At 40.0% G+C, this 27,863-nt stretch overlaps 1 protein-coding gene across 2 annotated transcripts in view; it reads left to right on the top strand.

The window, feature by feature from the left end:
- The window catches only part of DOCK4 (dedicator of cytokinesis 4), a 422,569-nt gene that overhangs the window by 297,070 nt on the left and 97,636 nt on the right, over window positions 1-27,863 (top strand). For both annotated transcript variants that reach the window (XM_039256914.1, XM_039256913.1), the window contains exons 23-25: window positions 8,128-8,320; window positions 19,793-19,920; window positions 22,326-22,460. In XM_039256914.1, the coding sequence (XP_039112845.1) occupies window positions 8,128-8,320; window positions 19,793-19,920; window positions 22,326-22,460 (456 nt within the window). The remainder of the gene's footprint in view (window positions 1-8,127; window positions 8,321-19,792; window positions 19,921-22,325; window positions 22,461-27,863) is intronic.

Here is a 27,863-nt window from a genome sequence, read left to right as displayed (position 1 = left end):
GCAATTTTGATTGGGATTGCATTGAATGTATAGATTGCTTTGGGTAGTAGTAACATTTTAACAATATTTATTCTTCTGATCCATGAGCATGTAGTGTTTTTCCATTTCTTTTTGTCTTCTTCAGTTTTCTTCATATGTTTTCTATAGTTTTCATCATACAGATCTCTTATATATTTGGTTAGGCTTATTCCTAGGTATTTTATGGTTTATTGTGCAATTATGAATGGGATCAGTTTCTTGATTTCTCTTTCCGTTGCTTCATTGTTGGTGTATAAAAATGCAACCAGTTTCTGCACGTTGATTTTGTATCCTGCAACTGCTGAATTCATGGATCATTTCTAGTAGGCTTCTGGTGGAGTCTTTCGGGGTTTCTATGTAGAGTATCATGTTGTCTGTGAAAAGTGAAAGTTTGACTACTTCTTTGCCAATTCTGATGCCTTTTTATTTCCTTTTGCTGTCTGATGGCTGATGCTAGGACTTCCAGCACTATGTTAAACAACAGTGGTGAGAGTGGACATCCCTGTCGTGTTCCTGATCTCAGGGGGAAAGCTCTCAGTTTTCCCCATTGAGGATGATGTTAGCTGAGGGCTTCTCATAGATGGCTTTTATAATGTTTAAGTAAGTTCTTTCTATCCCAACGTTTTCGAGGGTCTTTATTAAGAAGGGAAGCTGTATTTTGTCATGTGCTTTTTCTGCATCTATTGACAGGATCATATGGTTTTTATCTTTTCTTTTGTTAATGTGATGTATCACATTGATTGATTTGCAAATACTGAACCAGCCCTGTAACCCAGGAATGAATCCCACTTGATCCTGATGGATAATTCTTTTTATGTGCTGTTGAATTCGATTTGCAAGTGTCTTGTTGAGGATTTTTGCATCCGTATTCATCAAGGATATTGGCCTGTAGTTCTCTTTTTTTGCTGGATCTCTGTCTGGCTTGGGAATCAAAGTGATGCCGTCTTCATAAAATGAGTCTGGAAGTTTTCCTTCAATTTCTATTTTTTGGAATAGCATGAGAAGAATGGGTATTAATTCTGTTTTAAATGTCTGGTAGAACTCCCCAGGGATGCCATCTGACCCAGGGAGATTTGCTGGGAGATTTTTGATAACTGATTCAGTTTCTTCACTAGTTATGGATCTGTTTGGATTTTCTATCTCTTCCTGTGTGAATTTTGGTAGTGTGTGTTTAGGAATTTGTCCATTTCTTCTAAGTTGCCCAGTTTGTTGGCTTATACTTTTTCATAGTATTCCCTGATAATTGCTTGTATTTCTGAGGGGTTGGTTGTAATAAGTCCATTTTCATTCATGATTTTGTCTATTTGAGTGCTCTCTCTTTTCTTTTTGAGAAGCCTGGCTAGAGGTTTGTCAATTTTGTTTATTTTTTCAAAAAACCAACTCTTGGTTTCATTGATCTGTTCAGCTGTTTTATTTGGATTCTATATTGTTTATTTCTGCCCTGATTTTTATTATTTCTCTTCTTCTACTGGGTTTGGGACGCTCTTGTTGCTCTCCTTCTAGTTCCTTTAGGTGCGCTGTTAGATTTTGTACTTGCACTTTTTCTAATTTCTTGAAATAGGCCTGGAGTGCAATGTGCTTTCCTCTTAGGACTGCCTTTGCTGCATTCCATAGAGTTCGAATTGTTGTATTTTCATTTTCATTTGTTTCCATATATGTTTTAATTTCTTCTCTAATTGCCTGATTGGCCCATTCGTTTTTTAGTAGGGTGTTCTTTAACCTCCATGTTTTAGAGATTTTCCAGACTTCTTCCTGTGGTTGATTTCAAGTTTCATAGCATTGTGATCTGAAAGTGTGCATGGTATGATCTCAGTTCTTTTATATTTATTGAGGGCTGCTTTATGTCCAGTATGTCATCTTTCCTGGAGAATGTGCCATGCACACTTGAGAAGAAAGGATGTAGAGTTCTAAATATATCTGTCAAACCCATCTGGTCCAATGTGTCATTCAAATCCATTGTTTCTTTAGTGATTTTCTGTCTAGTTGATCTATTCCTTGCTGTAAATGGAATATTAAAGTCCCCTGCTATCCATAAGATTGTTTCTGTTTGTGATTGTTTTATGTATTTCGGTGCTTCTGTATTGGTGCGTGGACATTTATAATGTTAGCTCTTCCTGATGGATAGACCCTGTAATTAGTATATAATGTCCTTCATCTCTTGCTACTGCCTTTACTTTAAAGTCCAGTTTGTCTGATATAAGTATGGCTACTCCAGCTTTCTTTTGACTTCCAGTAGCATGATAGATATTTATCCAGCCCCTCACTTTAAATCTGAAGGTGTCCTCCAGTCTAAAATGAGTTTCTTGTAGACAGCAAATAGATGGATTTTGTTTCTATATCCATTCTGCTACCCTATGTCTTTTGACTGGAGCATTTAGTCCATTTACATTCAGTGTTATTGAAAATATGGGTTTAGAGTCATTGTCTTCTTCGTAGGATTCATGCTTGTGGTGTTGTCCCAGGTACCTTGTGTTCCTTGCACCAGTTGCCTCAACGAGTCCCCCTCAGGATTTCTTGTAGGGCTTGTTTAGTGGTGATGAATTCTTTCAATTTTTATTTATTGGGAAGACTTATCTCTCCTATTCTGAATGACAGGCTTGATGGATAGAGGATTCTTGGCTGCATATTTTTTCTGTTCATCACATTGGAGATTTCCTGCCATTCCTTTCTGGCCTGCCGAGTTTCAGTAGATAGGTCTGTAACCACTCTGATAGGTTTCCCGTTCTATGTTAGGGCCCTTTTATCCCTAGCTGCTTTCAGAAGTCTCTCTTTGTCCTTATATTTTGACAGTTTCACTATGATATGTCATTCAGAAGATCAGTTCAAGTTACATCTGAGGGGAGTTTTCTGTGCCTCTTAGATTTCAATGTTTGTTTCCTTCCCCAGATTGGGAAGTTCTCTGCTATAACTTGTTCAAGGACCCCTTCAGCGCCTTTCCCTCTCTCTTCTTCTTCTGGAATTCCTATGATCTAGATATTATTCTGCTTGATTGTATCGCTGAGCTCTCGAACTCTCCTTTGGTGTTCCTGGATCAGTTTATCTCTCTTTTTCTCATAATTGTGTCTTATAATTCTCTTATTCCTCTTTTTCTATAATTTTGTCTTCTAATTCACCTATTCTCCTCTCTGCCACTTCAATCCATGCATTGGATGCCCCCATTTTATTATGCATCTCATTTATAGCATTTTTTAATTCATCACAACTATTTTGAAGCTCCATAGTCTTTGTAGCAATAGTTTCTCTGATGTCTTCCATGCCTTTTTCAAGTCCAGTGATTAATTTTATGACTATTGTTCTAAATTCTTGTTCAGTTATGTTGCTTATATCTGTTTTGAGCAGTTCTTTAGCTGTCATTTCTTCATGGAGTTTCTTTAGAGGAGAGTTCTTCCATTTCATCATTTTGGCTAGCTTTCTGTCTCTTGTTAGTTTTAAAAGCTTGTTATCCACTTTGCACCTGTGAGTACTGCTGTATTAAAGAAGGCACTTTGACTGTCCAGGGCCTGTCCATTCAGAAGTGTTCTTTGAATGGTGTCTCTTGGTTTCTCTTTTTGAGTCTTTGGTTATTTTATTCTCCTACTCATTATGGTATTTGGGACTCTCCACCATGTGTACTTTGGCTTGTTTCTTAAGGTAGCCCTGGAAAAGAAAACAGACAACCACACAGGGAACAAAGGCACACAGATGCACAGACAAATCCATCAAATATGCAAACCGAAAGGGAAAAAGTAAAAGAAAAAAAAAGAAAGGAAAAAAGAGGAAGGTGGAAAAAAGATAATAAAAATTTTAAAAGATAAAAAAGAAAAGAAAAGAAGAGAAAAAACCCAAAATACAAAGGACAGTCTAAAAGCATAAAACTAGAATTCCCAGCTACAAATAAAGAGCTGGGTGTATGCAGTGCTGATGGAAGAGCATATACAAGAAGAGAAATGACAGGGTAGGGAGGAAGCGAAATTGAAAGAGAAATGACCAGGCAGAGAGACTAAGAGGCCTAATTCAGAGAGAGAAAGAGGAGGAAATGGTAAGAGGCGAGGAGAAAGAAATGAAGATTATGTTACTCAAGCTATATAGTCTGATTACTCCAGAGAGAGAGAGATAGAAATGGTAACAGTGGAGCTGTAGAACATACAACTAGACAATGGATTAAATGTGACTGTTTAAGCAAACCAGCAACCAGAGTTTCCAGTCCAGCAGAGAGGAGGGATACGAATGAGACACGGGAAAATATATCTGAATAGAAAGAACTCATCTAGAATTAATCACAGCAGTGCATCCATGTTGGTCTTGCCCTGGGCTCCAGTTAAAAAAAAAAAAAAAAAAAGCTCTGTAATGAGGATGGGTGTGGTTTGGTGTAGGCAGGTCTTAGCCTCCAGTGCATCCTGGGGCTGCTCCCTGAGGTCCCGCCTTGGTGGTTGTGGGGAGAAACATGGCGGTGCCCCAGTCCCTACTCGAACCAAGTGTTGCAACTCACTCTTTTGGGTCCGATCTCCCTGTGCCGCAGGCATAGCCGAGGTGGGCTGCACTCTACGTCCCAAGCCAGGCCTCGTTTCCAGATCTTAGTCCCCACGTCCCATTTATACTGCCTGAAATATAATCCTGCAGGCTGAGTCCCTCTGAGCAGCTTCAAGCCTCGCACTTCCCCACTGGGAATGGAGCCGAGTTGGGAGAGCAGCGGAGTGGCTTTAGGTGCGCCGTTTCCCCTCCAGGTCAAGCTGGTAAGCAGAGGAGCAGTTTCCCTGGGGGTTCGCCTGGGATCAGTGGCCCCGCTCAGGGTCAGTCGGACACCCGGAAACCGGATCCCTCTGTGTCCTGAGCAGAGGTTTGTCTCTTCTCCAGGGACAAGAACAGTGTCTTGGCCAGTTTTGGCCACTCCTTCTTTGTTTTCCCCTAGACTCAGTGCGGCTCCCCACCAAGGGGGATCCCCCGCTCCCTCTGGTCTGCGGTCCGGCTCGTTTTTATCTTCCCCAGGTCACACTCACACTATAAGGTTTTCTCAGTGGACTCTGTCTCCTTTTCCTCCCAAACTCCTGGATTCTGAAAGGGTTCCTATGGCTTCAGGCCTTCTCCATTTGAGAGGTGGGGGCAAGTGAAATGTGCAGATCTCCCGACTTCTCTGCCATCTTGCCTCCTCCTACTTATAAATTTTGATGTGGTAATTTTAGTTTGATGCTGAGAGAGTTCATGTAAAATGACAAAGTGGTTAGCTTTGTTTTGTTTTGTTTTTAAACAAAGTGGAGTTCTGTCCCTCTGTATTTGGGGAGAAAGAGGACTACTGTACAGGTTTTCTCATTCCAAGCTCCCTTTTAACCCCATACCTTCTTAGCTCTCTCTTCTAGAAGGAAGGCGTCACTAATCTGACCCAGTGTGTGACTTTTTCATTGCTGCATAAAAAAATAACTACGTTTTCAGTGGCTTTAATCAGAAGTTTTTTTTGGAATTTTTGCTTAGGGTCTCGTACAGCCAGTATCAAGGCATTGGCCTTGATGGCTTCTTTGGAGGCTCTGGGTAAGAATTCTCTCCCAAAATTTTCAGGCCTTTCGCAAGAATCATTTCCCTTGTGTTTTGAAGACTGAGATTCCTGTTTCCTTTCTGGTTATCAGCAAGGGGTTGGGGGTGGGAAGGATGCTCTCAGCTTCTAGAGGCCATTCACATTCCTTCATATTCTCAAAATACCATTCTCAAAGCCAGCAGTGATAAGTCGGATTCTTCTCATGCTTCAAATCTTTCTGAGTTCTCCTGTCATGAGCTAGAGGAAACTTGTGTTTTAAATGCTCATGTATAGGGGCTCCTGGGTGATTCAGTTGTTTAAGCATCTGACTTTGGCTCAGGTCATGATCTCCTGGTTCATGGGTTTGAACCCCGCATCAGGCTCTGTGCTGACTGCTCAGAGCCTAGAACCTGCTTCAGATTCTGCATCTCCCCTTCTCTCTGCCCCTCCCCTGCTCACACTCTGTCTCTCAAAAATAAGTAAACATTAAAAAAAAAAATTAAGTGCCGTTGTGATTAGGTCAGGCCCATGTGGATAATCGCCTTATTTTAAGATCAACTCATTAGTAACCTTCATTATATCTGCAAAATTCCTTCCACTGTGTAACAGCATAGTCTTGGGAACACCAGGAGACAAGGGTCTTAGGAGTCATCTTCAAATTCTGCTATCCTGTCCAGAGCCAAGGATATCCATTGGTCTGAATTTTACTATTAGGCTGCCTTAAAGACAAAACCCAGTTTTTCTGCTCTGTTTTGCAGTATTGCCTGTGGGCTACAACTCAGAGCCAATTCTGTCTTCTGAAGGCAGAGCAGCCATCCCAGGAAACCTTCCTGTTGGATCAGTTTATGATGCCCCACAGATGTGGCCATCCTGGTTCCACCGGGAAGCTCATTTAGTCATCCTGGCCAGCGCCCAGCTCACTAATGGCTCTGTCTTTGGGAGCCCCGGCCCAGCAGGATAACCCGCTCCCTCAGCTCTTGGAGTGTGGCTCTTGATTTCTCCTTCCACAGACAGATGTCTTCCCAGAACCCCACGAGAAGAAGAGGAGTATCAGAAGGACTTGAAGCCCAAGACCCTGCCCCATATCCTAATAATTAGCTTTCTCTATTTGTCTTGGCTCTCAGGAAGGTCAAAACAAAATTATGCTTTTCTTTTTATTTGCAGCACAAACCCTTAGCTTACATATCTTGCTACAACTGTCTTTATTCCCTTGTCACAGGTTCTTATTCTTTTATCCTTTTTAATACATGTATCTTCACTGCGAGTACATTCAGATACTTTTTTGAAGTAAGGAGCTAGATACGAAGAATTAATGGGTAAATGAAACGATTCCTGAGGAAAGTGGATGTAGTTGACTTTTCAGTTATCAGAAAGCCGGGCTCATTTTATTACATCTTGTTTTTTTCACTTCTTCTGTATGACTCAGCTCTCTGCAGAGTGAAATGATGGTTATATAAATACAGTCTTTAACAGGGAATACCAAGTTATCAATTTTAAATGTATTCAAGTACATCTATAATGTTTAAGAGTCAAGGAGAACATAGTTGTTGATTGCAGCACCTGAAGCATTTCGATGGTTCTGGCATCAGAAACAGGTCTTGGCTCTTCTAGATATTTTTGCTGCTGCTGAATAGATAAATTCCAAAACCCATGAATTTGAATTTGAGTCTGTGTTTGAATCATCAGCACATGTAGACACGACCTACTTTCTGTTGGCATCAGATCTCATTGGTAAGCCAGCTAGCACTTGAATATCAGCATATTAGAAACATGGGCCTCCTTCCCCAACTTGATAGGCCTGAAACTGGTCGACTCTTTCTTCCATTGCCCTCCTTTTGTGGAATTTAAAAGACTCGGCTTGTTTTGATGTACGAATCTAGCTCAATTTGTGCCCCTTAGGATTTGATATTAGCATCTTTTTTTCCCTTTTAAAAAATGATTATCCAGTTTCTTTACTTACATAAAGAATACTGTTCTTAGTGCACACAGTTCTGGGGTGACAGTAAATCTGAAAGCAATCTAAAGGTTTGTTATAATGATCTTTTCACTTTACAATTGATAAGCTAAAACCCAAGGGGCTAAAATGACTTGTCCACGGTCAAAGAGTTGATTAGAGGCAAAGCCAGTAGAACATATAATCTGGGTCTTCTGATTCCCTGTCTTGTTTTCTTCTTAAACCATAACTTCATTGCTTTGGGGAGTCCGTGTGTTTGGTTTCTTCAAGGTAAATGAGATTTATATGAGCACTTCAGAAAGCTTCTCAAAAAAGAAATGAACTAAAAGTGACTGCATTCCAGGTCTTGTTTGAGCATTCTTTCCATTTGATCATGCTGCATTTTGCTGATTCTGGGAGATTTTTTTGCCAATCATTTTGCTAACATCAGTGATTTTCCACAATTTCTCAGTTTTACTATATGGCACACCCTTGCACATTTTAAAACATTGTCCTGTTTTGCCACACTCTTTTTTTTTAAATTGCAGCCTTTTAACTTAGGTAACAGATACATTTTATATTCCTTTTTTTAGCATTGAAGATTATTTGTCACAGTCTTAAACCCATTGACATTTTATAGCAAGTTTCTGAGGATGTATCTTGGAGTTGATTTAAATTTCTTCCTTTTAAGGCTGTGTTTCTGAGCTCCTTCCCAGCTGTGTACTCAGAGCTGTTGAAGCTCTTTGATGTCAGGGAAGTGGCCAACTTGGTGCAGGACACCCTGGGCAGTCTGCCCACCATCGTGCATGTGGATGACTCCCTGCAGGCTGTGAAACTGCAGTGCATCGGCAAGACCGTGGAGAGCCAGCTTTATACCAATCCAGGTAGGGTGCTGAGTCTCTCGAATGAAACCTTGTTTCTCAAAAGCTATCACCTACTTCTAATAGTCACAGGTCAGCGGAAGCAATTAGAAAGAGAAAACAAAATTACTTTCCCAGAAGCATTGTGTATTTGCGTGGTAGAATAAATTTATTAAGTAGCCAAACAGAACAGTTTGGCTATTAGAGCTTTATTTCTGGAAAGAATGAAAATCCTATGATTAAATTACTGATTCTAATCACAAACTAGTTAGGATGTCAGGCGTGCTTATTTTCTTGCCTAAGAGATTTCATTTTTCTGTTCAACAAAATTTAACATTTTATTTTGGAGATGCTTACAGGGACCTGATAGGATTCTTCTTGGTCTCTTTTGTTCTTAAAATTGTCCCTTTAATTTGTGTTCTGAAACTGAGTGCAAATTTTGATGTATTATCATTTTTTATTTTACCCTAATAGCAAGTGACGAGTTACCAAATTGATTTTGTCATATCTGTTATTAAATCCCTTTGCCTTTTGTTTTCTTCTAGTTTCTTCTGAAATAAAGTCCCAAACTCATTTTAAAGCTTAAGAACTTTCTCTATTATCACTAAATAAGCTTTTAAAAATTGATGCTATTGAGAATTATCTTTCCACATGAATGCATATGTGTGTATAATACTTTTGAAATAGGGCTTCAAATATAGATAATAAAACTTTTATTTCATATTTTATTGTAAAACATTTTAGGCATACAGACAAGAATAGAGTATCAGATGAGTAAATCATTAATAAATCTTTTTTTTTATCATGCTACAAGATACAGCTCTAGTTCATTCTTTCTTATACTGTAGATGATATTCCACTGTGAACGAATTTATCATAGTTAATTTATTTTTTTTCTCCTGTTGATAGACTATTTGTATCTGGTTTTGGGGTTGTTTTGTTTGTTTGCTGTTTTGTTTGTCTTTCCTGAAATAATACTTCAGTAAATAAAAGAAAATTAAAACCTTCTCATTTCTCCTCAGGAAAACACATCTCATCCTGGAAAAAAAGATATTTCTTGAAGTGTTTTTCAAACCCTATTCCTCAGAGCCATAGAGGTTCTTCTGCAGTGATCAGGGCCTCCCCTGGGGTTGAGAACAGGGATGCGGAGTGGAGGGGGTAGAGGTCCAGACCAGATATCTGGAGTGACCAAAACACCAATATTGCTTTCACCAAATGAAGAGAGGTTCATCCCACCTCAGAGGAATCGGTGGTTTCTGTCACATTTCTCCCTCACTGATCAGATAATTCTTTATTAGAATAGAATCTGACACCAAAAGGGCAATACATGTAATGAAAATTGTTCTCAAATGCAAGGACGTTATTTGAGAGGATTGTGTTCCTTATATGCCTCTCCACGATGTGTTCTGTCGGTGGACTCAGTGCCTTATTGATTACTGATGCTTAGTTGGCAGTACAGAAATCAGGACTAAAGAGAAGACATTGTTTCGATCTAGGAGAAAAGATACTGGGTCTTTGTGGGAGGTGGTGAGATTATTTCTTGGGGTGGGGGTGGAAGGACTCAGGAGACCCAGGAAATGTGGATCCTGGAAGGTCTGTGCTGGTGACCTGGAAGACAAGCTCACAGCCAGTTTGGGAGGTTGGTGACTGTCACTTCGATGCAAAGGAAGAAGAGAAGAGGAAACCTGCCTCTTGTGTTATGTGGGGCACTCCCCCCCGGAAGATGATTACAGAGAAACAACCTTCGAGAAGCAAAAGCAGCTCCCGATCAGTGGAATACCTAGAAGCACACGTTGCTAGTAAGAGGAAAGATTTCCATCACTGCCCCAGGGAGATGAAGTGTGGCTTGATGTTGAGTGATTCACCATTGGAGAAAAGAGAAACTTACTACGTAATAAAGGCAAGGCACTTTGGGAACAAGGCCGTCTTCATGGAAAAAAGATAGCAAGCTTACCTGAGAACTTCCCAAGGCACAAACTATGCTCTACTTAAAGTACCTGGGACCACTCACTGATGGTAGGGACACCTGGAAAGTATTTCTAGTAACTCCAAAATTCTAAATCAGAAACCATGGACTTGGATGACAGATGGAGCATAACTGTGTTGGCCAATTGAAATATGAGATGTTGGAAGGAAAAGAAGATGTGCAGTGCACATAGTAGGCTCCTTAGATGGTGTCCACAGACAAGAAAGGATGTCTTAGACTGTGGTTAAGAGGAGAAGGTGATCCTTACAAAGGCTGTGGTACATCTTGCAAACATGGGCAGATTCTGACTAACTGGAGGGTAAAGAAGAAGGACAATATCAAACTATAGAGCTAAGGGCATAGGGGAGGGGAGGCAAAGAGTCATAAAGGAGTTGCAGTGGTAGTCCAACAACAGAGGGTAAAAGGCCTTAAGTCTAACACTTTGGATCTCTACTTACACACACACACACACCACACCACACACTTCTTAGTGGAAAGATGGGTTTTTTTTAGGATATTTGGAGACCCCATTTTTCTCTTACATCCCCAGAAGTAACTATAACCAAATGATAGGGAATAGGTTTAAAAAAAAAACCTAGAAACTATAAATTTAAAGAATTGAATAGCATCACCAAAATACGGTGAAATCAGACTCAGGTGTTAGATAGTTTTGGGGTATGATGTTTCTATTGCTACTGTAATAGTTACTATAGATGTAATTAATGGTTTAAAACAACATAGACTTTGTATGTTACAGTTCAGTAGGAAAGAAGTCCAAAGTTCTTCTCCCTGGGCTGAAATTAAAGTGTCCACAGAGCCGCATTCCTTTGTGTAAGGTCTCGGAGAGAATCTGTTTTCTTGCCCTGTACAGTTTCTGGGGGCCACCTGCACTCCTGGGCTTGTGGCCCCTTTCTCTGTCTTTAAAACCTGCAGTGTAGCACCTCCAGATTTCTCTGACTTGACTTTCTTGCCTCTTTCACCTATGAGGACCCGTGTGCTTGCACTGACCCATCCAGATAATCCAGGATAATCTCATCATCTCAAGACCCTTAACTTAATCACTTCTGCAGTGTTCATTTTGCCATTACATATTCACAGGTTCTGGGAATTAAGACATGGGCATCTTCAGGAGACCACGATTCCGTCCACCCCATATGGGTAAAACAGTCAGACTCAAAAGCAGGGCAATAGCTCAGCTGCATATGAGGAAAAAAAAAATACTTAGAAATCTAGGTGTTTTTTTTTTTTTTTTGGAAGTTTAAAAAATGAAACTCAAAAGTACTGCACTTGTGTGAGTGCACATGTTGGCCACAAGGACGTTACAAATAACTTTCTGATATAAAATTAAAATCTACAATAGGACAGGATAAAGTAGAGATATGGACATTACAAGGTGTCAGTAGGATACACATTCAGTCAAAGATAAAGTATTTAGTTCTTGACAGTTCCATTCCTCAGACCATAGAGTACAGCAAAGACTGTTGCTACTCTGAGCTTAATTCTGATCAGCAAAGAAATGGCTAGTGAGATAGAAATGAGAAGAATCTGAGAAAATGGCCTTATTTTCTGAGAATTCATAGTGTCCAAAGAAAGGAGTCCAGAGTACAGTTGGCCCACACTTTTGAGAAAATAAATTTCAAAACATTTTGGAAAAAAAAGACCTTAAATATTACAAACTCCCCAGAAAAGACAAAAAGTTCTTACAGTTCTCTTTGTGCTAGAATCCAGCCTTAGTTCTCCAGAGAAACAGACCAGATAGAGGGTGTGTTTGTGTGTGTGTGTGTGTGTGTGTGTGTACAAGATTTCTTGTAGAAATGAGCTCAGGTGATTATGGAGGCTGACAATTCTGCTGTTGGTCAGCTGGAGACCTGAGGGAGCCAGTGGTGGGAGTTCCAGTCCAGGTCTGAAGGCAGGAGAAGACTGATGTCTCTGCTCAGTGGGCAAAGGGAGCAAATTCTCCTTTATACCTCCTTTGGTTCAATTTAGACTTCAGTGCATTGGATGAGGCCCACCTACCTTGAGCAGGGAAATCTGCTTCCAGTTCGAATGTAACACCCAGGATATTGTTTAACCAAATTTCTGGGCATCCCACAGCATAGTCAGATTGACCCCTAAAAACCATCATAAATCCTAAGGAGAAAAAAAGGAGAGGAAGCATGCATATGAAACAGAATGATTATAGAATACTACTGATTGAGCTTAGATTAAAAACTAATACAGAGAAGAGACAGTAAGAGGGACCCCATAGTGAATACCAAAGACAGGAAAGAAAAAACAAGGTCATAGGAAGATTCAAGCCAGGTTGAGTTAAGGGTCCATGGGCAGCTTCAGGGCTGGAGCCGTTACACAGCCAGGCAGAATTAGCCATGTTAGTCACATCCCAAGGTCAGAGTCAAGGGCATCTGGCCAAACCTGAAGGCCATAGCTAAGAAGTGGAATCAACATAGGTTGGTATTTGACATCTAAGTCACCCGGGGTCTAAGCAGACATTTAATGTGTGAAAATTGGACAACTCACTTTTCCCTTTCTCCTCACAATTCTTCCTGTTTCCTGAGGGCCAGGAAGGGGTCTTAATTTTAAAGAAGACCACTTTGGCAATAGCAAGAAGAGTAGATCTTAAATATAGTTGTTGGAGAGGAAGGTGGAAGCGTCACCAAAATCATAGTTGACGCTCAGTTTTATTTGCATGAAAATCACTGTAAGTGGCAAGACCCAATTTAAAATGTGTTCTTTCCTTTTTTTCTGAAATCTTTAATATTGATTGGCATGAGTTAGCGCATTACTTGGGAATGGTTGAAAACTGTATCTTCTCATTTCTTACACATCACCCGTCCACATCTGCACTGATTCTCAGAGTGGGGCACGGGGCCTGGATTGTGTTTTGTATCCACTGCTACAAGCAGCTGCCCAATCTTCATTGACATATGGGGAGTAGCTACGATCCCCTAGTGGCTCAGGGCGATCACCGGCAGAGGAAGTCTGCAAGCTAGACCATGAGAATGTGCTGCCTCACTTCCTGTTTAAGCCAGGTTAAAACATGGAGACACAGAGGGCTCCATTTACGCTGCTTTTCCTATCCAGCAGACTCATGGGGGAAGTTCATTCATTTAGTATTGTAGGCAGACCCCACAGCAGGTATGATGCTAGGGATATTGTAGCAAGTGAAACATCCAGCCCCTGCCCTTAGTCTGCTGTTAGTCTACCCTGAAAGCTGACTTTGAACAAGGAGTTATGATTCGATAAGATGTAGCAGTTGTGATGTGGGAAGGGAAGGAGGTCCTGTGCAGTAGGGAGGCATGAAAGAGCCTTGGGATCCATCCTACACGCTTCACCTCAGTTTGTGGTCCATGTGCTGAAGCCACCCTCACATTTGTATTTCTAGGCCAGATACCTCCTTCTGGGCTCCAAACCCGAGTAGCCATCTGTCCTTGGCTTCTCTACGTGGATATCTCAGAGGCTCCTCAAACTCCTTTTCCCACTAAGACTGTTCCTTCCGTCTCAGCATATGGCAGCACCAACCCCTGGGAGCTCTGAGCGGTCCTTGAAACCTTCTCCCTTCTGCCCTTCATCTCCACCTCTCCAGACTACTCTTGGGCCTCCACGGTGTCCCACATCTGTGCCTCCCCATGACCAGCCACAGGTCCATCCCACATGGCCGCCTTGCCTGCATGCCCTCAGGCGTGTCCAGACTTGCTTCCCTCTCCTATTGCCCATCCATCTGTGCACCCAGAGTTCCCTTATAGAAACTCACACCAGATGATGTCGCTCCCACCTCCCTTGCTCACATCCTCTCATTGTGTTGTTTTGAGGACACAGAAGAAGATTGATCTTTTGAGCCCTGTCACCTCACCCTACCCACCTGTCTGGCCCCATCTCCTTGTGCTTCACCCTATTTGAACCCACACTTTCCGGCCCCTCTCTGATCCCAGGTGATCCCCATTCACCCTCCTTGGCTTAGTAACTCACATTTTCTGAAGCATTTCTCGTTTGCCTTGCTCACTCAATTCTTGAGTTCAAAATATATTTCTCATGCTTATTTTGCTATCTGCTTCTTGGATCACATGTTAGGGCTGTAACTGAAAGAAAGAATTGGATTTTAATTGTTTAAAGTCCGTCTTCATCCCTTGCTTTACAAGGAAAACCTCAGAGTACAGGGACTTGATCTATCCTGATCACAGTGATAGCTCCAGCTTCCAGAACTGTACCTGGTGCATGGTAGGCCCTCAGTAGAGGTTTCATGAATGAATGCTATGTACCGAGTCACACATTAGGAATCAGGATAGAGCAGCAGTCAGTATAGAATAAATGATGTGCATAAACAATCTTACTGGAAAAGCAACTTCTGAGCTAAGGACGAGCATGAATTTGACAACAGAACATCTTGGGCTGTGGGAAGCCTAGACCAGAAGCAGAGCACAGCTGAGAGAAGTAACAAGGGTGCATCACATCTCTTGAGCCTTAGAAGGGCGCCCCAGGGTGGAGATGTCCAGGGTGGGGTTAAATCTGGTGAGTGAGCTCTAAAAACCACACTCAGACATCACTCTAGGCCTCTACTGTTGTTTTCCCCTGTGATCCTGACATTGTCTGCATAAGAACATACTCCCTGGGTACGAAAGGCTCATTTGCAAGTTTTGTTGCTATGTCAATTATTGGTGACCACCAGCATTTCATAGCTGCTGCTTCTTCCTAGCCCCACACCCATTGGGAATTACTAATGGGAGCTGGCTTTATCCACTCACGTGTATACTGCCAAAATAAAAAGTAAATGAGAGTCACTCCTTTATACGCTCCATGAGACACATAATACAGTGAGCTCTGTCTGAAATGTACAATATGAGCGTGTCGACCCTTTCAAGGACAGAAACTGCATAACAGATTCTATTGCTAGATGTATGGAAAGTGAGTGAGTGTACAGCTACAGGTTTTCTTTTTTTCTTGGGTCCTGCTTGATAAGTCCAGGTGTTTCCTTTTAAAGGTAAGAATTAGCATTTTAACCAGTCAGCTTGTTTGGCATTTCCCCACCAATTGTATCATTTGCATTGGCTGACATTGCCCTAGTAATGGAGAAAAGCCAAATCAGCAATGTAGGTAGTCCTGTATTTCTTTCTGTGCACACCACACACGAATTATTTGTCTACCTGACTTGCTTTTTTGCAGTAGGTATTTTCTTAACAGTTGGTAGCAAATTGAATTTTAGAAATCAAATTCTGCTAGCTGCAGAACATACCAGATAAGCTTTATCTTCCTTTCTAATTAATCATCACGAGTCAGTGACTCCTGTCATGTAATTTGTTAGTTTCTTTTTCTTGGTTCTTTTTGTCAAGTTATTGATTTATAAATAAGTATTTAAGTTTCCTGGTCAGGCTTACTGTTGAAAGGCAGCCTGCAGTGCATTATTTCACAAGTTTGGATTTTAATGTTCTGTGTTGCTGAAAATGAAGAACGGCTGTGCTTTGTATAGTTTGTTGTGATGGTAAACCTATGGTGCCAAACCTTCTTGTACTAATAAACCAGTCATGCAAACACTGATAATGGTGCTTTCCCAGCTGTGAATATTTTGCATGCTCTATGATTTTTATTAGGATACAGAATTATATATTGTTTTATGATACATGACGTATCTTATTATACTGGCTAGGAATCTGCTACAATGCTGAATTGAGTTGATGAGGTTGGCCATCCTTGCCTTAATTTTGATCTTTGGGAGAAAGCATTCAATCTTTCACTGTTAATGATTATGTTAGCTAACAGTAGGCATTTCATTAATGCTCGTTATTATTTTGAGAAAATTACCTTCTATTCTTAGCTTCCTAACAGTTTTTATCATGAGTGGATGCTGAGTTTTGCTCATTTTCTCAACTTATGTCAATACGATGAATTAATGTTGATTGACTTTCAAACTTGCCTTCACGATAAACCCTATTTGATCATAGTGTCTATATGTAAAATATATATATATTTATATATATAACAAGATTTATTTTGCTAAAATTTTATAAAGATATTTGCATCTTTGTTCATGAGAGTTGGCTATCTATAGTTTTCTTGTAATATCTCTGACTAATTTTGGCATCAATAATGCTGGCCTCATAAAAGAGTTAGTTGTGTTCCCTGTTTATTTTGTAGGAGCATTTTTGTAGACTTTTCTGTGATTCCTTCCATAAATGCTTTATAGAAGTCATCTTGGCCTGGAATTTTTCTTGTGGGAAGTTTCTGAACTATAAGTTCAATTTCATTAACAAGTATAGAGTTATTTAGGTTGTGCATTGTTTCTTGAGTGAGTCAAGTTGAATTATAATTTATGTGACTATTTATAAGATACATGGGTTTTAATCAATCAGAAATAGTCTTTCTAAATTGTTGCAAAGGTGGCATTGTTTAGAACACCAAGCCAATCAGGGCACCTGGGTGGCTCAGTCAGTTAAGCATCTGACTCTGGCTCAGGTCATGATGTTGCAGTTTGTGAGTTCAAGCCCCATGTCTGGCTCTTTGTTGTCAGCTCAGAGCCTGGAGCCTCTCTCTCTTAAAAATAAAACATTTTTAAAAAATAAAAAATAAAGAAAATCAGGCAGATCGAGAAAAGGAGCTAGGACATTTGCAAGTGGGCACATCCATAAATAATACCACTATAGGCATAACAGTAATTTTGTGCTTACGACAGACATCCTGTTGAAAAGTAAACGCTCAGGACAATAAGCATACTTACTTGTTACTTTTTCAAAAGATTGAAATATATACTGCACAAGTCAGTTACCTTACTATTTCAAATACTTATTTAATGACAAATGGGGGATAAATGTAAGACTTCCAGTTGACGGAGGAATGATCTTTGTACAATCAAAATTCATTATTTATGGATTCCCTTACTAAAATGTATTTGTAACCTCAAAATCAGTACTTGTGACACTCTCATGTTCATTCGTGAACATGCACAGAGCAGTGAAATATTTGAGGAGCAGAACACACACCTTGCCAGCTGAGAGCAAACAAGGCAGTGCTCTGCCTTCCCTTCCACTCTCGTGCGGGGCTAACTAGAGGATGGGACAGTAGGGGGCAGTGCAGCGCAGTGCAAGAAGCTCAGCTCTGGGGACAGTTGACAGCTTGAATCCCACCCAGCTGTGGCCTTTCTTCGTGGGGTGGCCTGAGGCAAGTCACTTAACACCTTTGAACCTCGTTTTCTCTTTTATAAAATGAAGAAAATAGAATCTACCTGGATGAGTTGTTTTTAGGATTTAATATTATTAGCTATGTGGGATATGCCTCGTATATTATACACACGTATACTTCCCCTAGGAGAAATGATTAATTGTTTGCCGTTTCATGGTTTTCCAGTGACTTGTTAGAACTTAAACTACCATGAATAACAAGAATCGGCTGCATTTATTTTTCTTCTCTGGTGAAAGTATGCAAGTATGATTTTCAGATGTTTAACAGACCTTTTAAGATAAACAGTACCTGGTTGTGGTAATATGTATTTTACATATTGCTAGAATTGATTTGCTAAAGGTGTATAAAGGTAAAGGAATTTTTTTTAAATGTGTAATCTCCCACGTTTAGGAGCATGGGAGAGGAGATCACAATGCATAAATCTCAACAGATTTTACAAACATGAGTGGCAGCTGACAGCAGACAAGAGAAGGCTGACGCACACAGGTGTGTGGTGTTGGAGTAGAGCCAAGAACAGGCTAGTTTACACTACAGAACTGCAGACAGCACGGAGCGGTTTCAGAAAGGATCAGGAATTGAAAATAGCAGGCATTCAGGAGCACCTGACTGGCTTAGTCAGAAGTGAAGGCGACTCGTGATCTCACAGTCTTGAGTTCAAACCCCATGTTGGGTGTAGAGATTACAAATAAAAAAATAAACGTTACAAAAACCAAGAAAAATAAAAGAAAATACCAGGTATCTGAAGATTAAGGGTGTTAGAAATATAAAAATTGATTAAAAAGTCCTTGGAAGGAATAGTCGATCTAGCCAAAAATGGAAAGTTTACTCTCTAAAGAAAGTGAATGAGATGTGTCTAGATTCAGGAGGTCAGGCCCTACTAAATTTGAGAATGAGGCTTCACACCATAAACAGGACCTCACAATTAAAGACACCCTCACCCGTCCTCTCCTTTCTTGATTTCAAATGACTAAAAGATGATGGTTTCATGCTCCCCAGAGGGGAATTTGGCAAGATTCCTCTGTAGAGAAACTGACCAGCCCTAGAAAAGGCATCTCGGATTCTGAAATTTGGGGGTCCCCTGATGAAACATCTGAATGCCTTCCCTCCTTGCTGTGAAGCTTCACCAGTTTACAAGCTTGCTGAGGCACACTTGGGACTCTCACCCCCAGTTAGCATGTTAGTGCCTTGCTTGTAAAGACAGACAACAATCACCAGATACTGTAAAAACAAAAAAACAAAAAAACAAAAAAACCTTCAGTGTGAAAACAGAGGCCAAAATGAAGAAACTGAAAAAAGAACTTGAAAGAAGAAGATTAATTCAAAGAGAAAAAAAAAATCACAGAATTGTCTCCCGGCTAACCCAAAGAAGAGAAAATAGTGCATCCATGAAACAAGAATGAAACCTGCTTATGTAAAAAGACCTCATACAAAGAAAGAAACAGGAAAGGCTGCATGATGAAACTGCAACACCTCTTTGAAATTTATTAGGGGTTTTCTGATGGGAGCAGCAGAGCGTCAAGCCACATGTGGGGCCCTTCTGAGCACAAGGAGCTGTGTGGTGGCACAGGTGGAAATAAGAAAGAACTTTGGAGATTAAATATAGGATAGCAAAAATAAGAAAATTGAATACAGGAGTTGGAAGATAAGTTGGACAAGAAGATGGAAAAAATATGAAAAGAAAATACTTTAAGAGATTCATGATGTCACTGTAGTGGTCAGAGTTCTAGACTGAGGACAGAAAAAAGAGAGAAAAGAAAATAATCCTAGAAGTAGTTCAATGCAAGATTCCAGCGCCGCAGACACGAGTTTTTGTAGGTTTCAAGGGCCAAAGCAAGGCACACAGCCATGAAATTTTGAATTACCAGGAGTAATTTCCTGAAAGATTTCAGAGAGATAAACAAAAGTAAAACAAAAACTTGGTCATGTGCAAAGCACTGGAAATCAGAAGGGCAGCAAACAACGAATATTGTTGATTTAGCCAGGAATTTTGATAGAATTTTTTTTTTCAAGACTGTGGAGAAGAAAAGATTGGATAGGAAAAGTTAAATTTTCACCTATTATAGTAAGAAGTCAGTGGATGGTCAATCTCAATAAAAAATCAGAAAATGGCTAGCATGCCATTTAGATATTTGGAGGTAAAACAGACAATTTAAAAAAAATAACCATTTTTTAGTATAAGAGTCAAAGACCTCTTGAGTGCAAGTATCATGGGTTGGGGAAACAAGCTACCTTTTTTCAATACCTGTCATGTACCTTTTCACTCTCTGTGTTAATCCTTTAAGCAATACAGTTAGAGTAGAGAAGAATGTACAAGATTGGTGTGGCCTCCACAGATGTGACCCTAATGCTTCTGTTCTCTCCAGATTCCAGATACATTCTCCTGCCTGTCGTGTTACATCACCTCCACATGCACCTGCAAGAACAGAAGGACCTGATCATGTGCGCACGTATCCTTAGCAACGTATTTTGTCTCATCAAGAAAAACAGCTCAGTGAGTAAATACAGATCATAGTATGTAGTTCCCATCAAATGGCTTCTGGAAATAAAAATTCTCAAGTTTTCAGAGAAACCACACTGAAGAATAACCCTCTAACACACTCACTTTTACTTCCAGCTGTGTTGGACATTTTGCTGTTCCTCTGAATTATTTTTTTAACCTTGTGAGATTGCTATAACCCCAAATAACCTCCTAAACTTGTATTTTGAGAAAGAACTGAATATCCAGTGAGAAAAATTAGAAATCTCAAAGCCTCCCACATGTGTCTTTAATCTTGATATGATGAATACTCTGTGGTAAGAATAAATTACTGCCTGTAAAGTGAAGTCTTTGGGGGCCCATTTTGTGGAAGGCTGCATGGCGATGCTCAGAGCTCGGCCATGGTCCAGGCCCTGTCCCACAGAAATCATGGAAGCCAAGGAAAGGCCCAGGATACCAAGGGTGTCTTGCACTACAGTCATTACTCAGCCCCAACAATAATCAGTGAATTGTCAGGGGCTTTGGGAATTCCTGTAGATATACCTGATTCTTGATGCAGTACAGTTGCATTAGATGATACAGGCAAATAGAAGAACATCACATGCTTACTTAGAAATGAGGACAGTACTTTGAGTGTTCATGTCCATGGCTCATGGGGCTGTTGTGAAATCTGCACGTAAAGGGTGTGTGACTTGTCCTTTGCTCTTCTTTGACAGCTTGTACAGGGCAGTGCTGAGACTCCTTTTCCTCTGCCTCCCTGCCGAACGGTATATAGTTTCCCCGTTGTTGTCACTCTTACTTAGGATCACCTTCCGAAGGGCTCGGTGGTGAGCCGGCTTGGGACCCCAGGTGGACATAATGGAGAGAGGGCCCCTGCACTGTGGGAACAAAGTTGGCACTTGAGAAGAAAAGGCCAGAAACTCTGTGTATAAAAGTGTAACAAGAGAGACCTGCATGGGGAGAGGCGACTAATTTTTACAAATCTCCATGATCCCAGGCCCCAAGGGTGGTCTGGGATTAGGTTGAAGAGTGACGACAGGGAGAGAATGATAGCTTTGCTTTAAAACTTTTCCATATCATTCAGTAAAGAATAGCTATGCTGTGCCTAGTTCCCAAATTTTTATAAACTATAATTCTTTTTTTTTTTTGTTTTATTTATTTCTGAAAGAGAGAGAGAAACAGCATGAGCAGGGGAAGGTCAGAGAGAGAGAGGGAGATACAGAATCTGAAACAGGCTCCAGGCTCTGAGTTAGCTCTCAGCACAGAGCCCAACTCAGGGTTCGAACCCCTGAACTGTGAGATCATGACCTGAGCTGAAGTCGGACACTTAACTGACTCAGCCACCCAGGCTCCCCTACTGTAATTTTGCTAAGTGAGATAGCTCACTGCAGAAAACTAAAAACAAATATCAGCAATAGTAGAAAGGATTTTTTAAAAAAATCTCTCCTGTCTATTTCAGTTTAGAAGTTGCAGTCAGCTTTTGGACTTAATCTGATAAAGAATTCACAACAGAAACTCTTCTCTCGAGGGGAAACCTTGGTAGTTTTCTTTGAACTGTAAGAAAGTTTATCATGAAACCGTGGTCAAAAATCTCTTTCAGATTCACACTTTGTAAAAGTTTTTGTTTGTAAGACAATCGCATTGGTAGAGAACCTGAGTACACAGAGTTTTGTCCTGCAAGCGTAATCAGCATCCAACCCCACTACGTATGTCAGAGTAGAGCAACCTGGGTTTCTCTCTCAAGTCCTGCGGGGCTTGGATAGTATTAATTCTGCTTTAGGGAAGCAGTCCCCACCAAGGCCACTGATATGAGGCCCAGTCTGGAGCTCATGGTATTCATCTATACTGAATGTTGTTTGCTAACCTCATCTGTAGAGCTTTTTAAAAATCATTTTTATAGGAATAGTTGTTTGCACTTAAAATAGAGTTTTAGAAAATAACTGTCCAGCTCAAGAAGAGTATATGTAAGCACAGTCTGAAATAAAAAGAAATAAGGACTTGGGGAAACCAAGAGGGACCTTCAGTGAGGAATCAGACCCAGAGAGGCATCTGAGACTTGGCCACGTCGCACACTGGGTTAGTGCAGAGCCAGTGCTCCAGAGTAGTTTGATGCTTTCCAGGACATCACCCCAGCTTTTCATTGGCATCACTCAGGCACCACTGCACAGCCCTTTTGGGTATGCTTCAGGAAGCTGTTAACTTCTCTGTGCATTTGTTTTCTATAAAAGAAGGCCATTGATTAAGGTGACATAGGTGAGGTCCAGGTCTGTCAAGTTCTCCACTTCTCTTTTTGATTCCTGATTTGGAAATGTGTTGTTCTCTGCCTCCCCCCCTCCTTCCCCACCCCCACTTCCAATGCAGAGAGATTAATACACTTAATAAGCCACAGTTGCTTGAACTCCATATGTCTTTCTTTTAAGGAAAAATCTGTGTTGGAGGAAATCGATGTGATTGTGGCCAGCCTGCTGGACATCCTGCTGAGAACCATATTGGAGATCACCAGTCGACCTCAGTCATCCGGCTCCGCGATGCGGCTCCAGTTCCAGGATGTCACTGTAAGATCATAAAACAAATGGCACATGGAACAGAGCATAGTTGTGCTTCTAAAAGCTTCAGTCACTTTGAGGGTGGATTACTATAGGAATCTGGGAAATCTGGCCATGGGGGAGTGGCCTGTGTGCATTTCAAATGTAGATGAAGCTGTTTTCATTTTGCCAGGGAATAAGAAGCATTGTTTGTTAAAAGATCATGGATTAAGGTTATATTTAATTTCAGAAAACCAAATATGTTAATAGTTCCCACTTTGCCCAATTTAAACTAATCTGTGATTCTCTGTCCCCAGTCCTCTTGATAATGTTTCATTCTCATTTCATCCATCAAATTGCTTGAGGAAGTAAGAATAGTGAAATCGAGAAACAGGAGTCATGGATCCTGATTTTCTGTTCTGGATTTTTCACTGTGAATAGTGAGGATCTTAATTTGGGGAGGCCTCAGTTTCCTCAGCTATGAGACATGGTAATTTTTACGTAACCTTCAGGGTCCACTGTTTTATGAGTCCACTATAATATGATTTATAAAATATTAAGAAATAATATATCTGATAGCTTATGTATATATTTTCATGTGTGTGTCTATAGAGAGACATAGATGGGTGGATGGATGGACAGATGGATGGAGAGGTTTCTATTTAAAACTCAAATTCAGTTGACTAAGAATGGTGGATTTTTTTAGATCTGATGAAGAATATTCTTCAAAACATCAGAAATGGCAGTAGATGCTGTAGTTTTCACATACATTTACAAAAATGTCAGCTTTTTGCCATTATTTTTATAAATCCTCCATTATTGAACCTCTGTCTTAAGAATATTGCCTAGCCCTTGATGAAAATAATTTACATTTTTCCTTAAAAACATAAAAAGTCTGCTCTGACTCTCCTACCAAGTTCTCCCGACTGTTTCAGGATGGCCATCTTATGTTGAATTTCATTTTCTCTGCTTTCAGAGCTGAGATTCACCCAAGGAAACTAAGCTCTGAGTTTAGAAAATAAAGTTAAACTCTTTCTTTTAACAAACTAAGTTAAAGATGGTATGAATAACTTCCTAATACATGCAATAGCCATACCGCCTCATTTAAACAAATAGGAGCAAGTGATTGATTTCTCAATTTCACGTGGAAAATGGTACCTACCTCATAGGGTTAGCTTTGTGTATTTAGTGCACTACTTGGTCCATGTTAAAGGCTCAAAACATGTTGTTGTTGTTTAATACTACTGGAGTTTATTTTTCTTTTGAAGGTTTGGGTTTTGTTGTTGGTTTGTGTTTTTGGTTTTTTTTAGTGTCTATTTATTTTGAGAGAGAGAGACAGACAGATCACAAGCAGGAGAGGGGCAGAGAGAGAGGGAGACACAGAATACGGAGTAGGCTACAGGCTCTGAGCTGTCAGCACAGAGCTCGACAGGGAGCTCAAACTCAAGATCATGACCTGAGCTGAAGTCAGCCACTTAACTGACTGAGCCACTCAGATGCTCTGGCTTGGGGTTTTTTATATTGATTTTTTTTTATTTTGTTCTTTCATGTTGTTTCTTTAATATGTTTATTTTGAGAGAGAGTTTGTATGTGTGCACATGGTTGTATGTGTGCAAGGAAGAGGCAGAGAGAGATGGAGAGAGAGAATCCCAAGAAGGCTCCATACCATCAGCACAGAGCCTCATAAGCTATGAGATCATGACCTGAGCCAAAACTAAGAGTCAGAAACTTAACTGACTGAGCCACCCATGTGTCCCTGTTTCATTTTTTTTAATTAAACTTTTTATTCTGTGATAATTATAGAATCACATGCAGCTGTAAAAATTATTACAGAGTTGTAAGAAATATTACAAAGCTTTTACCCAATTTCCACAATAGTAACATCTTAGAACTATAGGACAGTATCACAGCTCGGATACTGACAGTGATACAGTCAAGACACAGAATATTTCCATCACCCTAAGGATCCCTCATGTGGCTTTTTTATAGCCAAACTCACTTCCTTCCCATTTTCACCTCTGCCTTAACCCTGACAATCACAAATCTTCTCCATTTTTATAATTTTGGCATTTCCAGCATGTTGTATAAATGCAGTCATACAGTATGTAACCTTTTGTAGTCGGTCTTTTTTTTTTTTTATAAACTCTGCATAATTATTTGGAGATTCATCCAGGTTTTTTATATATATATATATATATATGTATGTATACACACACACATATATATGTATATGTGTGTGTGTGTATATATATACACATAAATTAAATATATAAACACATAGTTCTTTATATTGCTCAGTAGTGCTCAGGTAAAGGACACCTGGGTTGTTTTCATATTTTGGCTATTATGAATAGAGCTGCTATGAATGTTTCTGTGCCAGTTTTTATGTAGGCATAAGTCTTCATTTCTCTAGGATCAATTCCTTTTTTTTTTTTATTTTTTTTATTTTTTGAGAGTCAGAGAGACCACAAGCAGGGGAGGGTCAGAGAGAGAGGAAGATACAGAATCCGAAGACAGGCTCCAGGCTCTGAGCTAGCTGTCAGCACAGAGCCCAACACGGGGCTTGAACCCATGAGCCGTGAGATCATGACCTGAGCCTAAGTCGGACGCTTAACCGACTGAGTCACCCAGGCTCCCCTAGGATCAATTCCTAGAAGTATTGTTGTTGAATTGTATAGTAGTTGCATGTTTGGTATTTAAAGAAACTCCCCAACTGTTTTCCATAGTGACTACATCATTTTACATTCTTATATATGCATTGTTTGAATGATCCAATTTCTCAGCATCCTCTTCAGCATTTGGTGTTGCGATTTTGTTGTTATTGGGGGGGATGCATTCTGTTAGATAAGTAGTAATATCTTACTATTATTTTAACTTGCATTTCCCTAATGGCTAATGATGCTGAACATCTTTTCATTGACTTGTCTCCTATATATCCTCTTCCGTGAAATGCCTCTTCATGTCTTTTTTCCCATATTCTAAATAGATTGCTTTTGACTGTTGAAATTTGAGGGTTCTTTATATATTTTAGATACTAGTCCTTTATTGAGAATGTAGTTTATATTTTTTTCCTTTTCTATAGCTTGTTTCTTCATCGTCTTAACAAAGTCTTCTGCAAAAATTTTTAATACTGCTGAAGTCCACTTTATCAGTTTTTCCTTATATGGACCATTCTTGTGATGTCAAGTCTAAGAATTATTTTATTCTAGTCCTGTATTCTAAAGTTCATCTCCTCGTTTTTTTTTTCTCTAAAAGTTTTACAGTTTTGTATTTACATTTAAGTCTTTGAACCATTTTGAGTTAATTTTTGCATAAGCTGTGCCAGATAATTCTAACATCCTGTTATCTCAACGTTGACATAGATTCAGTCAATTTTTGTTCAGTCTGACATCTTCCTTGTTCTTGTTCTGGTAAGTGACTTTCAATTGAAGTCTGGACATTTTGATTTTATAAGGCTCTGGATCTTACTTAAACTGACTGTTTCAGCTGGCTTTCTGTGATACCACTTGGCAGCAGAAGGGAGAGGTGCAATGTCCAGAGGTAGAAGTTTGTATTCCCCATATTGTCTTCAACACTGACCATCAAGCATGAAAGCACCTACTCCCTATTTTGCTTTATCTCAGAGAGGTACTAGGGCACCTCTGCACAGCTTCGTGAGCCTGGAAGTCTCAGCTCCGCATTTGGTGTGGGTGAGGCCAAAGTTTTTGTGACATTCAACTGGACTGGAGCAGTTATGTCTGAAAGTTTTGTCTTGCTAAACTGCCCCTTTCCTGATCCTTTGGCTAAAGAGTGTAGGCTTTTGTTGGGGAATTTTGTTGTTTGTTATCGTTGGTGTTTCAGGGTGGCCAGCTTCTCCAATGCCAGGTGTGGGATATCAGTAGCAGAAAGAACACCCTGAGAACTCAATACTAAGTCCCTCAGGTCCCGAAGTCCCTGGTCAGACTGCTCTCTTTTCTCCACCTTCAGACTCTTCTTCTGTTTCATATGTGATAGTAAGGTTTCTGAAGTCACACTTAGCAGGAGGAAAAGGTAAAAATGTATCTACTCCATCTTCTCCAAAGCAGAAGAAAGTTCTCCTTCATTGTGGTTTTGATGGCAACATTTTAACTGCTGCCTGGCAATACAGCTCTAACACGGTTTTAAAATTGTAGTCACCGAGCAAACAAATCAGAGCAAAACTGAAGGTGGATAAAGACTGCCTGAGGTCAAAAGCTAAAACACCTTTTCAGAGTGTCTGGTATCCTCAGGCTGGGTTGTCATTGACAAATCTCTGGGATATGCATGGCCTTTAGGCCTTCACAATAGGATAATCAATGCACATTAAGAGACTTGAAGGCCCTGAGTCAAGTTTGCAGATGAAGTTGGGGGAAGGGCAGGCTGGACGATCATCCATTGTTGTAAATTTTAGGAAATTCACCTGAAGAGAAATTTTTCTGAGCATAGCCATGTAGTACCCTCTCTGCTTTTTGAAAAACCAAACTCTCTCAAGGTATGTGGTTTGAGATTTGCTAGGAAACCTGCACTTGAAGTATTTGGCACTTTGATTTTATGCTGGATTTGAATTATCTGGCACTTTTGATTTTATGCTGGATTTGAATTATTTGGTACCTTTGATTTTATGCTGGAAGACTTTTTTTTTTTTTTTTTAGGGTACTCAGCAGATCTGGTGTGAATCCTTCACCACCTGCATGCTCTTGGGCAACTTACTAATATCTCAGAGATTCTATTCCCTTATCTTTAAAACAGAAAATAACTACATGTCTCTTAAAGTCAGTGTGAGGATTTCATCAGATTTTTTAAGTGTTTAAACTATCAGTAAACATCAGCCATTAGTTATTGTGGCAGCAACAATAGTCACAGTGTGTTATTATTACTGCTAAATAATAAGGTTGTTATAGCTAATGTTGTTCTAAGTAATTCTATGGTGAGAAACACAAGCTGGCCATTATACCGAATCAGTCCTCTGTCGGCATGGAAGACTTCATTTTTTCACCATTTTCTCCTGGAGAAAATGGCTCTGTGAATGATAGGGAGTGTTTATGTGGCAGTCCTACATAGAACGCTTTTCAATCTTTGCAAAAAAAAAAAAGTGCCCACAATAAGTGGACGACCTGTGGGTAAAAGCACTTCCCGCAGTGTGTCATGGTGAAGTGTTCTAGTTCTCTTCCAAGCAGCGTGGCTGTCACCCTGCCTCCCCATGACACGAACAGGACTGGCTTCCTCTGTATCATAATTCAAGATAACAGTAGCCTTATTTTTACTGTTTAAAAAGATTGTACTTTTTGTTCTTCTACCAACTGTTCTTTAAACTTTAAAATGCTTTCTCTTGCTGAAAAGAAAAAACCCACCATTGTAATTGGTTATTTTCAAAAATCTAATTGTATGTGGAAGCAGATTTTATAAAGCAGTATATATGGCCATTTGTTCACACCT

Source organism: Hyaena hyaena, unplaced genomic scaffold (assembly GCF_003009895.1).
Source record: "Hyaena hyaena isolate Hyena2069 unplaced genomic scaffold, ASM300989v1 scaffold_594, whole genome shotgun sequence".
Taxonomy (NCBI): Eukaryota; Metazoa; Chordata; class Mammalia; order Carnivora; family Hyaenidae; genus Hyaena; species Hyaena hyaena.
The sequence above is the reverse complement of the archived record's forward strand: the minus strand, read 5'-3'. Positions and strand labels throughout refer to the sequence as shown.